General features: G+C 37.5%; 1 protein-coding gene across 10 annotated transcripts in view; it reads right to left on the reverse strand.

Moving 5' to 3' along the window:
- Positions 1 to 5,071: 5,071 nt before the first annotated feature.
- The window catches only part of NRIP1 (nuclear receptor interacting protein 1), a 77,996-nt gene continuing 65,579 nt past the window's right edge, over positions 5,072 to 17,488 (reverse strand). For all 10 annotated transcript variants that reach the window (XM_084306225.1, XM_084306221.1, XM_084306223.1 and 7 more), the window contains one exon: positions 5,072 to 14,045. In XM_084306225.1, coding sequence (XP_084162351.1) covers positions 10,221 to 13,679 — 3,459 coding nt within the window. In that variant the 5' untranslated portion in view covers positions 13,680 to 14,045 and the 3' untranslated portion in view covers positions 5,072 to 10,220. The remainder of the gene's footprint in view (positions 14,046 to 17,488) is intronic.

A 17,488-nucleotide genomic window follows, 5' to 3' on the forward strand; every position in this document is an offset into this window, starting at 1 on the left:
AAAAATTCCTGTATCCCCTTGATCCAAACTGGGAGATACAAGAACTGAACTAGGCAGAAATGTATACAGTGCTCAGTATCTCATGTCACTAACGTTATCACTTCCCACTCCAGGCATCCTAGCAGTGAGGAACAATGGTTAGCCGGGGTCAGAGGAGACTTCTGTTCCGAGCAGGAGGTTCTTGGATGTGTCAGGAGACATTTTGCATGCCAAGTTGTAGCACATTACAGGCGTAATTTGAAATCAAACAAGGGATAGCAAGCCCTTTTTTTTTTTTTTCCTCGCATAAGCATAGCATAAATGTTTATGTAAGAATAGAGAAGGATGACAAGAAAACTGAAATAGTGTATTTTTTACCAAAGTGAACCCAGTTTTCAAGTGCTAAGCACGTGTGCTAAGAACAATACTGAAACAATCCCCTGAAACCACTGCAATCCCCTGAAACCACTGGATACAGATAAAAAAAAAAAAAAAAAAAAAAAAAACAAACTCATCTTTTTATGTAACTGGGTTTATCCTTAGACCTTTGATGCAAGCTTGAAAGAGGGGGATGTATTCAATACAATAACTGCTGTTTGTTTCTTGACAATCATTCCTTTTGCTTCTGAATTAATAATTGCAAACCTGAAAAATCCAGGATGATTCTTTGGTCTGCTAACATTTTTCAGCTGGGGATTTCAGTGCCTTCTCTTCTTCCATCAGCAGCTGCCACTGTTTTTTTCAGAGAGAGAGCAGCCGCCACCAGCTCTCGACTCTGTGTGTCAGAACTCATACAAACGGATGCATTTGGCCCCCTGGGAAGCAGCCACTGCCCATTCTGTTCCTGTGTGTCCCCTCAGGGAAACAGGTGGTGGCACAGAATGGGAGCAGCAACAGGCTGCAGGCTGGACCACTCTGAGGACACCAAAAAAAAAAAAAAAAAGTTACTCCATCCCTTTCTTTTTCCTTACAGCCCTTTTATTCTGTTCTTGGACTTGCACCTTTTATTCTGTGATATTTCAAAAAATCTTAACTAGCAATTTTTTGTTTTGATGTTTAAAAAGTTACTTTGTCACTTGCACTTTACTTCTTTCTGTCATAGTAAGCAGTGTTCCAAAGTTAGGGAAAGAGATACTGGGGGGTAGATGCCATTAGAGGTCATCACCTCTCATCCCAGTGTGCAGACATTATACAATGCCTTGGGTAAATACTTTCAGCAGGAGAGAGCAAGATGGTACAGTCAACATAGTCATAACGTAGTACCTTACCCAAAACAGTTTTTTTCTTTCCTTTTTTTTTTTTTTTTTTTTTCTTTTTCATCTAAAAAAAGTATGTATTTCCCCTTGCCACCTCTACCATTCATGGGTGCAAACTGGGCTACCGTATAGTTTAAAAATACATGTAAGATGAAAGGACTCAAGATAATAGGGAAGAGGAAGGGGAACAAATAGCACAAGAGTTAACAGTTGCTAGCATGAGACAGACTCATTACTACTTGCAAAGAGTAGCTTAACTAATTCCTATCAGATTTACAAATGTATTTACAGATCAACCAAACATTTATTGGTACTTATGCATAATGAAATGTAAGGCTACTTTGGCTTTGAACCAGGAAGCGAAGAGCATCTATACCCTCTAAGATGTATCCAATTCTTGCTTCAGATGCTACTGAAGACTTCCTCTTTGTGACCTTCTGAATAGAGGAAAATGAGTTGGGATTAGAAAATAAAAAGCACTTGGGAATAACATCACTGTAGTTTGCTACCCTAAGGTTCTCCTTTCCTCTCTTTCTTCTTCCTCCTCTCCTTCAATTAATTGTGGCCCATGAGGTGAGTAGTTGCTGGTTTGCCACAGCACACACAAAGGACAGTGATGCAGACACATTCAACCACTGCGGAAGTGTGCAGCAACCGAGGGAACACAGACTTCCTATGTGACCAAAGACAAATCACATGCTGAGATATTTGTAAGGCATGCAAGAGATTCACATAGGTTTCTTAAAACAAAGTAAAACATACACAAGGGATGTGAATAAAATATTTTTTGGGGAAAAAAAAAAAAAAAGGCAACATACTAATGGCCAATAGAAGTATTAGAGAAACTTCCTTCCTTCACAAAGTCTTAGCAAAGCTTTTCCTAAGTTATCACATACAAGAGGTTACGAGAGGTTAAGTGTCAGGGCAACCAACTCCAAACCATGCTTGAAGTTCACCTCTTATGCTGCTTCCCAGTACTGGTGATGACATTTATATGTCGGTTCTAGTCAAGCAGAACTTAGAAAATTATGATATTTTGCTTGAGTTACAAAGGTGCAGACAGGCAAAGATGAAGAAGTGACAGCAACAGATTGGATATATCTGTGTCCCAGTGCCAACCCACAACTAATTTGCAGAAGTTACCTTTGAAGTCTGTACTGAAATTTTCAATTTCTAAGCATGCAGGGTATAAGCTAGATGTTAACATCAGCTTGAGCAAAGGCTGGAGTTGGAGAGCTCCAACTAACTCAGAAAATAATCTAGCTTGCCTAGCATTCAGTGAGGATATGTCCTCACCTCACCACAATAGACTGGGCAAAGACAATCAAGGTCGTCTAGTACTGAGAAGAGGGACAGGAAGGTATTTCTCCATCTCTCTCCCCAACACAATAAGATGCACTGAAAGCATATGTTGAGTTTAATTGTGAAGGCAGGCATCAAGCTTATCTAACAGGCACAGTTGCAAGCCAATAATGTTTCACTTTCAATTAAATTCTGTGTAGTTTAATCAGAATAGTAACCTGGAAACAGTGACAAATCTCTTTATTCATTAAGAGCAAGTGGTCCTTAAAAAGTCAAATCAAAGTGGGCTACTGTGAGCTCAGATCAGCATATGCTTTCATAACTACATTGATATTTACCAGCAGAGAACTTGTCTGCATACCTGCAGCTTGTGAGGTGCTGTCTCTGTCATTCTGATGATCAAAAGAAAATAAAAATACTATCAACAATTTGTTACCTGCATGTCTCAGCCACTGCTCAAGGTCCATAGCAAGTCCCTACAGACATTCCCACTGGTGTGTGACATCTCTAACGCACTGAGTTGCACCACACAGAAAAAATAAATAAATAAAAAAATCATTGTATTCTTCAGTTTCAAAGATCCCATTTTTCTTGGCAATGATTAAGGTCAATCAAGAAATGTTTGCTTTACTTTTATTTGCAGATGTGTGTTTGTATGACTACTGCAACAAACTTTCCTACTCTGATACAGTCTTCCCCAATACACAGGCCTGCATATGACATATCGCCTGAGTCAGCATCTGTCCCTGATTTCCACAATGCTAGTTTCACTGGAGAGCACAAGATAGGTCTGCTAAGCCCTGTGCACATGGGTTGCTATTTATTTCCTATGTTTTGAAATCTCTGAAGCAAAACTTCAGTTTCTTTACCCAGAGGCTGTTTTGTAATAAATCACCAACATCACATGCATCTCGTGTGAGGAACAAACCGAAGATCAAGAAGATTCTGCAGAACCATGGGTCTGTCTGTGAAGAGTTCACTGGCGGTTTGAGGCATTTTTGAGTGAGTTTGTGAATCACTAAGCAAATGCTGTTAAATGTTCGCTTGGAGTGAAACATCTCTTAGAATTTACACCCATTCAACATTCTCATCACTCCAAAGGCTGTTTAGCATACCATACGCTCAGCTCCACAGGTCTATTTGTTCTGGTAGACACAAAGCAAGTTTTACGTGGTGTTACAGTATATTGTGAATAAATATGTTGAAATTAAAAGTGCCTGAACTCCCCTTGAGCAACAGAACAACAAAAACAACAACAAATGGTGATATTCAGGTGCCCCTAGGAAAGTGCCCTAGAACATATTCACATGAGAAATAAAGGCATACCATTGTTTTTGTTTGGTTGGTAGAATTAAAATTAAATGAATCGAGTCAGCAAGGAAGCATGTATTTCAGAAATGATTTCCCAGCTGTATTACTATTAGAAGACTAGATTGTCTCCTTAGGCATACAGCATTTTTATGTGGCTGTATTTTGGCTTAGCCATTCATCTCCGAAATCAGGTGCATGCCTATTCTTGAAGAGAAGAGGCTAAGCAGAAGCTGGGTATAAGGGCCTTTTCCCTCCAAAGCACAGCTGAGCGTCTCTGGTGACATCATACTTTAAGACAGCCAGTATCCAGACCCTATCTGATTTACGATAACAATCAATCAAAATGCTCAGCAATACACCTCATGAAAACCCACCTGAAATCTATGGAGTTACTATTATCATTTTAAAATTAAATTTATGGATTATAATTTATACTTTCCAGAAAGCTTCCAAAGAACCTCACAGAAGCATGTTTATCTGTCTGAAGAAATCAGAAATTATAGGATGATCCATGCAAATCGCTGTTACTGTTACCCAAGACAGTCATGACCCAATTGCTCACTTGCAAACATACAGCTCTCAATAGTGCACCTGTATGACCTCGAACAAAAATTCTCTGGGGAAATGCCACTTGCACTAATGTTGCAACCCACCAGTGGCACTGATGTCATAAGCTAACCTAAAAAAAACTGTAGAATATGATGCAAACACACTGTTAGATCTTTCTACAGTCTTCACAGACAAATTGTGTTCAGTTTTCCACGTTTGCTTAAGAACCTAAGCTCAACACAACTGAAAAGTCCCCTTTGTGATTTGGGCAAAAGTAGATTTTAATTGGAAAGTACACATTTCTTGCCCTGCACAGGACAGGCAACTTGAATTTGTTTCAATGTTTGCTTAAAACAATTTTCAAATTAAAAAATTCCATTTAAAGGTTTCTAGTTTATGGTCACTGATTTCAAGTTAATAAGGAGCAGGATATTTGAATAAAACATAATGGAGTGCTTTGTAAAGTAAAGCTGCTAATCTGATTTAGATTGTTTCATTTCCAGCTCCTTGATTCTGTTTCCAGTCAGTAGCCTTGCTGAAGAATACATCCCCCTAAATTCCTTGAGATATTTTTGTTGTCAGAAATTTATATTAATAGCACCGATGCATAAAGCCCACTAGCACTCTAATAACAAAACGTACCCATGAAATAAAGCAGATTTAAAAACCAGCAAGACAATGCATTTTTCTCATTTATTCAAATCTTCTGCAGGAAGTAAACACTGAAAGATTTAAAAAAACTTCACACTGCAATATGTACAGTTTTGTGACATCACATGAAGAAATTAATTTCTAATAAAAAATGAGACCAGTTAGATAAATTACTGAAAACACATCACAATAAAATTGGTTGTGGTAAAATCCCAAATTCTTATGTACGGCAATGAAAAATCAATATTCCTTTGTTTTACAGCAATGGAACAGTCCTGGTACAATATTTCAATTATGTAAAATGGAATCCTGAACTTACGTGACTGATTATAGTTGTATGAGTACTTCATGTTTTAAAAGTAGTTTTGCGTTTTTTTTTCCCAGACCCTTTTGTTTTGAAGCACATTCTTTCACAAAGCTAAAATACCACAGCAGAAGTCATGTCCAGAAGTGGAATACTGTTGTGTTTTGAACTGACCTGACTTGTTAAGACATTTTTGCCAACGCACAGATGCACAGGGTCCCCCATGCACTTTTCATGCAGCAGGTTATCACAACTTTAAATAAAAGTATTTTTCTATACATTCTTCCAGACTTGCAACTGTATACATACATGCAAAAGTTTTTAAACCTATTTGATCATATTTACACTTATACATGGAATATACATAACAAAAAAAAAAAAAAAAAAAAAAAAGATTAAAAGGTTTTTCTTTTCCTTTGCATTAGAACAATACAAAATATGTATTTTTCATTAAGGAAACCACTATTTACATCACCTTTTAAAAACCAATTTCAACATATTATAGGTGTAACAAGTCAATATATTTACATTATATATAAATATATATAATATATACTTACCAGTTTACTCCTCTGTAAGATGTTGCAGAGAACAAACCGGTAATATCATGTCACTGATGTCAATGAGAGCTGTAATACTTTCACCAACATTTAACAGGGAAAATTTAAACCATTCATCTCTTTCTTTTAAAAAGATTTGTAAATCAAAAATTTAAAAATATTACTAAGAGAAAATGGCTAAGAAAAGTGAAAGTTATGGCTGAATTCCCTTTTGATCTGACAGTGTTTATAAACTTCTCAAACTGCGCTGACAGGTTAAGTGGTATCAGCGGAGAAGCCCTCTAGCAACACAGCTTTTATTCTGCAGTTGTGTGTCACCCCCCTATCACTGCCTCACACTGTGGCAGAGGAGATGCTAAAAATCTGGTTACCTCAGTCTCTTACACTTCCCTCTGGAAACAAAAGGCATATCTGTTTGGGAATTACAAGTCAAACCCCAGACCTATCTGGTTTGAGCACTGCAGTGACATGGCAGATGAAGCAGCACAAGCCTGGAGATCCAACCTCGAGCAAGGCATCGGGCACTTAGCATCACTGCTGCTGCAACTACTCAGAGTTAAGAAAGGTTCAAGCTAATTCCGGTACAAGTCGCAAGGGGCTGCAGCTACAACTTTAGGTGTGGCATAGACACATTCCTATCTCACTTCTTCACTGTTCCATGAGGTGGAGGCAGCTTTCCTCCAGAAGTCTCCTCCGTTTACAACTGCATTGCAACCTCCTCTCCTCCCTCCCTGCTTCTAGGATGGGGAGGTCACACAACAGAACCCAACAGTCCCGCACCTCTTGCTACTGCTCCCCTTATCTGACACAGCCCTGCTCGTCTTCACATCTACAGTCTAAAGGCCTAGCTGCAACCTCAACCTAAGACAGAAGACTTATCTTTGAAGCCTCCATTCCCACAGGCTGAGAAGCATACTGGGCACAGCTGAAACACATATCCTAGCAGTAAGTATCTACTGAACCAAGGAGACCAGATTTGATGAGAACACAGAGCATTATGCAACAAATGACCTTGGTTTGTGGCAGCGATGGGGGGAAATCAAGGATCTTTTGGGTTGCTTGGGAAAACTTGGCAAGCCCTACCAGTTCTTCTGCTGGGGCAGCAAACCCAGCTCCTGCACCTCCCTTTTCTGATGGAAGAACAGAGGGAAGATATCCCAAGGATGACAACTGTGACTCCTTTTCACTCACCCAAGCTACAAGATAAAAAATAATGAAAAAGCCTTCGGTCCTCAGGTTTGAAGGCTGTAAATGTGGATGGAGCAGATTTTGAAAAAGAACTCTCTTCCCTAGGGGGCACTAACACAGGTGATGCTGGAGAATTTCACATAGAAGACTGTTGCCCTTTTAGCAGCCAACTGAAGAGCATTGTTAGCATGCCCTTCCCTCTCAAGGGCCTCATCGTTATGCTACACACTGCTTTGAGATTGCAGTGACCACAACAGGCAAGATTCCTCTATGAACAGCATGACCTACAATTAAATTCTTGTGTATTATAGTTTAAAGATGTGTGAGAATTGTAATATCCTTTCATTAACACCACTTAAAAGAAAGCTAAATCATTAACTAGTCAAACTTAACATTTTAACTTAAATGTTTTTATAAAACTTTAAAAAAATTTAAAAACTTTAAAAATTAAATGTTCCAAAGTATATATTATAACAACAGACTACCATAGAATAAATACATAGGTAAAGCACACTCCTAGACTCCAATATTACTTTTTGTTAGGGTTAGACTCTTCCCTACTTTTCATCTGAACCTTGCTTTGATGAAATTTTCACAGATTATTTCACCTCCATTTAAGCTGCATTTTTCTGTGGAGCCCTTCAAACAAATTATAGCCCTGTATTTACTCCGGGGAGCATCTATTATTCTATATTGTATATATTTCCTAGCTATATACATGTTGTTTCAAGAAAAATAATCGATTAAGACTTTAAGAGATGTTTAATGGATGGAAAAAATGCCATCTTTTTTTTTTTTCCTTTTTTTTTTTTTTTTTTAATACTTCTGTTGGATTGACTCATATAAAAAGAATTCAGTTCCACTGTCAATGCAAAATATACTTTATATCATTAATGACTATTCTATGAGACATCTGAATTGTCATTGGGCCACTTATAAATGCAAATATTAAAGACAAAATTTATTTCTATAGTACTCTTCAGACAATGACATTTAAAGTGATATTAGATTTGCATGAAGGCTTTAAAATATAAATCTTCTTTGTACAGCCCATTAATATATTACGCTTCACCCAAATAACATAAAAATATATCTTTAAGTTGCTCTGTTATTTCTCGTATAAACCAGGGGAATGTTTTATATTGGATACTGCCAAACATTTGTGTTCCCTAAAAGAAGATATCCCCAGGAGGGTTAAACATAATCGTGGTGCATTTTCCAGCTGGCAGGCAGAAGTCCTTTTCAGTAGGGACTGCACTGGAAAGAAGGGAAACTAATCTTAGGCGGCGGGCAGAGGATGAGAAGGGGACAACAGCTCACTCTGTCTAGGTGAGCCTGAAGGCTGGGAAAAGTGTCTCTGAAACAAAACCAGGAAGGAAGAGAGCAAAATGCCCCACCACTCATCTCTGCAAACTTGAGTGAAACAAGAAATAGCAGAGTTTTGTCATGTCATCAGCTCTCAATGGTGAAAATGGTCAACATTACAAGGAGTGCAGCTTTCATTATCTGTGCAAGCCAGCTATTAAGCTGTTTTCTGATAGCTCAGGGAATTATCAATGAAATTAAAAGCTACAGAGAACATTCTTTCAGAGGAGTTAAAAGTTCAGTAAAACTTTTAAAGCATATAATTTAGAGGAACCAGATTTTGTCCTCCTCCTCCCCCGGGAGAAGTAAGGGTTCCGAATGGAGTTAACACTGACAGTGTTAACAGTGCTGCTTGGCTCTTCCCCAGTCAGCAATTCTTTTAAGGTGTCTCCGCTTTGACTGCAATTTTCAGTTATTCCCATCTCAGGCTGATATTGCCAGATGTTACAAATCACAGCACAGGTGGGGACTGATGAAAAGGGCAGAGGAGAATTTCTGAGACATGTCCCTCTACCCATTACAAAACATGACAAAACTACAATTTTATCCTCAGTGCAACCTGAAAAATTATTCTGAAACCAAGTTTTCTGCAGAGAAAAGGCAGTGCATTAAACTGTGCATCAGCTGTTCGGAGAGTAGTAAATATTGGCAGAATATGGATTTTTTTCCCCTAGTTGTAGGAAGAGGCCAACACATTTTTTCATTAAAATCCTATTCTATATTTGAGTGGAAGCCTGATGTGCTGCTTTAGTGCAGTTGGTATTCTTCGTTAAAAGAAGCAAGATGATGCTAAACAAACAATTCTGATTAGCTGTTTCACAAACTTTCCACCATTTTCCTCACAAAATCTATGTGCTAAGCTTTCTGAAATGCAGTACTCCAAGAGGCATTTTGACTTTCCCCTGTTAAGGAGGGAAATGACAGGAATGCACCAACAAAAGACTCATGTAGTATTTGCACAATATATGAAAATCTGCCTTTTATATAAAAACCTAGAAAAAAACAAAAAGCAAACAATCGTAACTAGGAACTCTTAACTATAGCTAAGGATTTGAGGAAGGCTTTTGTCAAAAGCAGGGCAAAGAAGAAAAATAGATTTTACACCGCTATTCTGGCAGGACCACAAACAAGGTTTAAAAATAAAATAAAATTTGGAAGCACTAAAAATTACATTTCAGTGCAGTTCAGTTATTAACACTGGCACAGGTTTTCCCTGTGTGACAAGCTAATACCTTGGACGGACTGCTCCATTTCTTTAAAGTTATTCTTAAAATTTCACAAAACTTATTAAACATTCAAAAAAAAGGTACACTGTCTCTATGCTCAGGCTTCCAAAAATAAGGATTATTTTACAGGAAAGGGAGGAAACGCAGCATTACCACCACTTAGGCTGTACGCTTACACTTTATCTTATACCAAAGACTTGCAGATCCAAATAAGACTCTGATCAAAGAGTACTCATAACTTATTTTGATGCATACAGAGATGTCTTGTACAAATTACAACCTAACTTCCTTGTGATGATCTATTGTAAAGCAAATTTTATCTACATGTATTTTAAATAACATCACCAGAAAAATAAAAAGTTTATCAAATGAAAACATGTTTCAATTAGGCCATGCTTTTCTAAAATCATGCTCAATTTGTACAGTAGTCAAGTTCGTATTCATTTTTATTTTTTTCTTTCTTTTTTTTTTTTTTTTTTTAACAAAGATTCAAAACCACTGATTGTAAACTCATCGATGAGACTGTAGTTTATTCTGGCTCTTTTTTGATTGTTAGCACTTTTTCCAGAAGTCCATGCACTTCACCGTTCACACCATGTTGATGAGAGGTCTTATTCCCCATATGGCTGTTGTAAGGGCTTCTTAAGTTATTAAAAGGAGTTTCAAGCTCTGCATCAGATGTTAACTCCTCTTTGATTGTAACATGAGTTGAACTACCAGTAAATGAAGATTCATTCCAAATTTCTTTGTCCTGTGCTTCTTGGCTGCTAATGGAGTTGCCGCCTTTCTGTAACATGTAGTACAATATCGGATTGGTTTTGGTCAGTCTTGGAGAGTCTTTTTCATAATCATTCTTGTCCATACCTGTGATAACCCATCTGATGGGACCTTTCTCACTGGGCACAGGACACACACTAAACTGGTCAGATTCAAGCCTAGATACTGTACTCCCCAAATGTTCGGGAAAGGGGGAACTGGCAGGACTTTTTACCACTACTGGATAGTGAAATGTTCTGTGATCTACACAATTGCTCTGTTGCACAGGACTTCCCATTAATGTGTTTACTGAAGAAATGCTGAATTCAGGTTTAATTGTTGCATTGCTTTTGTTTCCTCTTTTCTTGCCTTCCATTAGTAAGTTATTCCTATGCTGTGACAGATCTCTCTCACAGTTTTCTGAGAGAAGCAGCTGTTTCAACACATTAAAGCCTTTACTATCTCTAGACCAACCCCTATTTTCACTTTCATTATTTGAACCATGACTTACAGCATATTTAAATTCAGAATCACTTCTGCTGAATTTCAGTTCTTGCTGGTTTAGCAAAGGTCCATACAGTGCCTCTGTAGGAGAAACATGATTGTTTGCAGCATCAGACACATTAGTTTTCATCTTTTTTAATGGACTTTCCAAAGGCTCAGCATGAAGCTTCCTCTTCTTCGGTACTGTGCAAAGACTCTTTGATTCCAGGTGTGTTAGCTCATTGTTTCGGTGACTTCTGTCCAGCTCATCTGCAGGGTAACTATCCTGATTTTGTCTCAGCAATCTACTTAGCAGACCATTTTTGGAAAAAGAAAAATCTTGAGGTGAAAGAGGCTCAGGTTTCATCTCCTCAGATGCTGGAGAAGCAGCTGTGTTTCTCTGCAGTGAATGAATAAATCCTTGAAATTTGTTACCCTTGCACTCTCTTATTTGTTGTGCATTTGAATTATAAGGAACATTTGATTCTTCAGATGGTTCAGTTTTTATTTTCACTGTCAATATTTGCTCATTCAAAGCCTTATCTGTCTGTTCCTGAGAACCTTCATCTCTTAAAAGCATCCTCTCTTTCTTTTCACTTTTACCTTTATTGGGAGTTCCCAGAAGCAGCTGAAGGACAGTGCGCCTTTCAAGGAGATTTTCTATTTCCGAACCTGGAAGTCCTTGTTCAGTGGGTACAGACTGACAACTGAATATTTTGTTATTTTCTTCATGCGTACTCAATTTATTTGTAAGCAGAGGGCTGTTCAATCTATCAATCAAGCCTACAGGTTTATCTGTGTTCCCTGCTAACAGATGTTTGCTAGGTCTTTGTTCTTCACTTGACATGGAAGTCTGCATACCACACTGAGCAAGATTCTGCAACAGCTTGCTGGCACTGAAAGCTGAAGAGTTTTGTGGACTATCATTTCTGCTCAGCTTGGCTCCTTGAATTTCTTTGCTTTTAGAAAGGTCTATCAAATGTTTAGATGCAGGATTCACCAGCCTGTCTGGCTGGATGCTGCAGGCATATGGTGGTGAGTTACGCTTGATGGCTAACGACTGGTGAGAGAGATTTATAGGAGAGTCTGCTTTTGTAGAAGCAAGCAAAGGTGGAGTGCTTAGTGGAGTCATTCGATTTGCACTGGGACTGTCAGTAACAGGAGTCCTTTTACCAGTCTGTACAGTGAATTTTGCCACATCAGCTGCACTGTGTGGTCCCTGAGGCTCATTACCTTTGTCAACCTTTTCTTCACTCTTATGCCCAAGTAACAATTGAAGTAGTGTTACTTTTTGATGGGGATTCAGCTTAGATGCCTTTGGAGTGTCTTTGTCTTCCTTGTTCTCTGGACAAGAAACTTTTGGGTCCCAGCTATGAAGCAAAGACTGAGTCAAGTTATCCAATGATGCAGGCGGACCTGCATCTGGTTTATCTGTCCTCTGTTTAAAGGATAAGTCTATGGGAAGACAGTTAGAATGGGAGCTTTCGTCATCACTGCTGTCATCGGTAAAGCTAGGATTGTTATCTGAATACTCATCGATAGTTGTCGGTGTGCTGCTCTCTTCATGCACTTTTAATTGTTTGGTAGTATTCTGGCTTTTCAGAAGATGTAAGAGCAAACTGTTGCTGGGAGAGGTTTTCACATTACTCCTCCTTTCCAAAGTACTTTTGAATCCCACATTTTTGGGAGGCGAATGCGTGATTCCTACTGAACTCTGAAATGGTGCTATATTGCTTTTGCTTGATACCGTTTTGGTTGATGATCCTGTTTGACCATTGAGATGGCTTGTCATTCCTTTTGCTAAATTGAATTGGCCAATATCTTTCTGAGCACTTTCTTGTAATCTGGCCATAGCTGCAAGTCTCTCACTTGCTATTTGATTTGCATTTTGTGCTTTTAAAGCATGTTCCCTGGAGTACTGCTGCAAGTGAGCTTCACTTGAAAGGAGTAAAGCTAGCTGGCTGCATGCTACACTGGGCTTTGGTGAAGCAGCAGGACTGGATCGTTTCTCTACCATACTTGCAACAGCTTGTAATCTTGCAGCACATGACAGTGGCTCATTTATCACTTTAGGTCCACTCTGCACTGCATGAGGAGATTCTATAAACCTCTCATTGGGCACGTTCTTTGTTATATCAGGCAGGCTGTTGTCCAACTTCTGATCCTTTGCTTTGCTCTTCTTCAAAAGGGTCTTCAGGTGACTGGATGCAACACCATAGCACCTTAAATCCTTCTCCACCTGTAAAGAATCATGGCTAAGGGAATATCCTTGCTCCTTAAGGCTCTGCCTAATCTGCTGTGACAGAGCAACACTCTGCAGTCTAGAGCTGAATGACTGAAGCAAAGAGGCAAGTAATGTGCTATCTTGTTTGCCTTTAGGCACATTTTCAACCATGCCAGCTAGCAACGCTTCCTTTTTTCCATCTAAATCCACAATGGAATCAGACAACCGCCTTCTCTTTGCTGCATTCCAGTCTTCAGAAGACTGCAACAGTCTTGCTTTTTTGAGATGCAGCATGCCAGATCCCTGATACGTATTTGTGTTAAGAACTGGACCATTACTTTGACAATTGGGAAATATATTTCCAGAAATCTTAAAGTTCTGATCCTCTCCACTATGCCCAGTAGACTTTTTGTCAACTGCAGTACCTGAGCCTCCTGCTGCTTGATGCATTAGTAATCCCTCTAGGTAAGTTAGAACAACAGAATCCTGGTGCATCTCAGAGCCAAGCTCTTCTCCATGAGTCATGTTCAACAAAAGTATCCAAAAGGGCTCTGTTTCTATTCACTTCAAAGACTAGTTTGCTGCAGTTGAATTGAGATGCAGAGTTAATAAATAATAGGTAGATGTCTATAGCATTTTCTCACAAACTCTTAGAAACAATACAGTCACATTCCAAGTAGGCTTCTTCCAGTGTATACTGTTTGATGAGCCAGATTTCCAATCATGTCACTGTGTTGATATATTGAATATTTATGAAAGATGTCTAGGAAGAGTATTTAGAACACGCTTCTAAGGTAATGAAGTTCCATTAAGTATTTGCCTTCTTCACCCTTCTCCATGAATCCAGTTTGTTTTTCATCTTTTTCCATCTCCATCAAGCATGTAGAATTCCTAAGGGAAACAAAGACAAAAAAACAGTGGTCAAGAAAAAAAGATTAGGGTAAGATCTAAATAAATTGCATCAGATTTTTTTTTAACATACCATTTTAGAAAGATACAGGATATTTCAGTGATAACCACATGCTGGAATACATTAATAATTGAGTAAAGCAGAGAGTCCATGCCATCTAATCTGAAGAACTTTGTTTACTTTAAACTCAAATTCTACATAAAGTTTTCTGTCTCAATCATTTTCACTATTATAAGCATAGCTACTATGCTCATTGAATTTCTCTACCCTACAGTTCAAAACAGGGAATGGCAACCACGGAAATAAAATCTAAATATTGCTTAGAAAAAAATACAAAATTTTATTTCACAGTTGCATTGATCTTTCTTCTTACTATGTAAATACACAGGTATGAACACAATTGCTGTAGAAGAGAATTAATGGGAAAAGGCATGCCTGAAGTCAGCGTTTGGGTTCATGTTGAATCTGTTTCAAATACCTGTTTTCAAAATAAGTAGCAACATGTATGACCACACTTCTGTTTAGCAGGTAGATGATACTGCCAGAATTAAAAACCAAATTGCCGCTGCTGCCCAGGATTATCTAGTAATGCAAAACTTGGCATGATAGTACAGCATGGAGGAAATCTTTATTATTTAAAACTGTTATTATTAGAAGATAAAGGCAATAGAAACGGAGAAAATGATGCTTCCTGGTAGATCTTTGTTGGAAGATATTTATTTTTACATCATTTCCATGTATTAAATGTAAAATGGTGAAAAAACAGGCCTTCCTTGAAAACTATTATTTTCAAAGCAATTCTTGTAGAACATCTCTACAAAATACTTCCTTGAATAAGACATTATGCTATAAAAATCTGTTTTGAAAAACAAAACAATGGCTTTTATGTTAGACACATCTCTTTAGGATTTAAGTTATATTACTATTACACCAGTCAACGATAGCATGAACAGTTCAACACAGTTCAATATTGAAATCATTACAGCACACATGCCTACTCCTCCTCTTTCTAAATTGGTATAAATATTCAATATGTGAACAGCTTAGTGTCTTTCAATGTATCTAGCTCTGCAATTCTTTTTCACAAACTAAAAGCATGTTTAAACTTGTAAATACAAGTTTCCAAATGGACATACACAGGTGAAACCCATGCATCTTTAAAGTAAATGAATGTTTTATGATTGATTTCTTGGAGGATTTTTTTTTTTTTTAATTCAAAAGCTAAAGACAACTAGAAGTCAGAAAAATATCAGATATGAAAAAAGTAAAGAATCAGAACAGCTACACAGCCATAATATTAGTTCATAAGTTCATATACCCCTCTGTACAAATACATAGCTACATTCTTATTACATTTTAAGTGGTTTAGAGAAAAACTAAGAACTCTCTGAAAAAAAAAAAAAGAAAAAAAAAAAAGGGAAAACAAAATCACAGAATTAAAACACCAGCAATTCATTGTAGTGTAGATATGTATACCTCATGTACCTAAATATCAAATTAAAAGTTGGTAGCTATTACTAAGGTCACAATGTTTCTCTCAGAAATACAAGTGTACATTGACCAGCACTTACATAATTACCTGCAGAAGACACTGTGTTTGTTCAAATACAACTCAAACTTGGATTTGTCTAATTAGAAATTACCTATCATCTCACTGTTCCTTCAAAAACCTGTACGTCTCTGGGTGGACTTTACAAAGTTTCAATCTAAAGTGGTTTAAATAACAAAAAAATCAAATCCTTGAACAGAAAGTCCAACAAATACATTATGCTTCTGATGTATATACATCAGGTATCCAGCAAGTGTAACGTCAATAAAACTAAGATTCTTTCCTCAAATATTTGGGAATGCACTGTATCTAGAAAATGAAGTTTTTGAGCTTCCGAAAATAAATTGTTTATCTGCAGCTACATTTTTGCATTTAAAAATGGAATTAGGTTCACAGCATGCTGTTTGTATAAAGGAGCAAATAGCACTTGATCCCTTGTATTTTGTGTTTAAGAAAATAAAATTGCATATCTTTCACTGTGTTGTGCCTTGCAGGCTACCTTTAAGTCAAAGTCACAACCAAATGCACCATTAAGACATTATTATTTGCAGCTCTGGGTAATTAAAAAAATAAAATTAAAAAAAAAAAAAAAAAGACAAAGCATTTATGCAAATCCCTCAGGTTCTCAAAAAGACTACTGCAGATGACACAGAGCCAGCACAGGCTCTAAGGATGTACTCTAAGTAGCATTTTGCCATTTTTATGTTTTTTGTTTGTTTGTTTGTTTGGAATTCCTAAAGGCCCAGGAAATATTCATAATTTTACAGAAGACTGATGCAAGGCAGTCTTCATTAAACAGAATTAAATCTGAAAAGCATGTTAACATAAGGAATAGGACATCACCAAACACTTTAAAGAATCTGTTCTGATCTAGTGCTGCAACGGCTATAACAGCATTATAAAACCCTGCACAGCCTAATGTGCAACACACAAATGTGATGAAGTCACCTGTCAAGAATCAGAAATTACATTTCAATGAAAACCATCTCTAAACTCACACTTTATTTGTGATGGGAAGCCTGATAGTAAATTTCAGGGTTTGAAAGCAATCTCACAACTATGCATTTCTAGTAAGTTTTGAACGTAGTATGCTTTTCATTCTCTATCTGATCTAAAGCGTAGTCAACTGGAAACAGAACCAGCTCTGGAAATTAATGTTTAGCTGGACACAAAGGCAATCATTCAGCAACCCTTTTAAAACATATAGACTAAACCAAGGAATTCCCTGGACCCACTGAAACGTGCTATTAAATATTATTCCAGAAACTACCTGAAATGAAGAGGGGGGAGAGAGGGGGGAGGAATGGGGTGGAGAGAAGTGAAAAGCCCTACGGAAATACATCTCATTTCTCAGTAAGGACTTATTGCAATGAACCTCTAAAATTAGCATCTAATAACTATGAATCTCTAGACCTAAAAATTGTATGTAACTATTGAGAAAGAATTGAGGAACTATAAATTTGATATACTTTCTTCACCATGCAACTACTGTATATGAACTATTTTTGTTGTTGTTGTTGTTCCAACCCTTCACAGATTCTCATATCCTACAAATAAATAAAATGCTTGTTTTCTGAGGCTATTTTCAGAATCTACATGAACACAAACTGATCACAGCTCATTAAGTCATGTTTACCTAGACAGAACTAAAGCAGCAGCATGATTCACAGCACAAAAGCTGTAACGTGGGGAGACACTCCCAAAGTGGAGCATACCATGGGAAATCAGTCCTACATCTTTTTAAAAAATGCCTAGGGAGAAACTGTGAGAAGAGTAGGAAAATAAGAGATTAAAACATACACTGAACTATAGAAACCATGGCTGTCCAGAATATTAATTATAATTTTGCTGTTGTTGGAGCTCTTCTTTGTTTGC

This window comes from Netta rufina, assembly GCF_964035555.1.
Source record: "Netta rufina genome assembly, chromosome: 1".
In the NCBI taxonomy this organism is placed as follows: domain Eukaryota; kingdom Metazoa; phylum Chordata; class Aves; order Anseriformes; family Anatidae; genus Netta; species Netta rufina.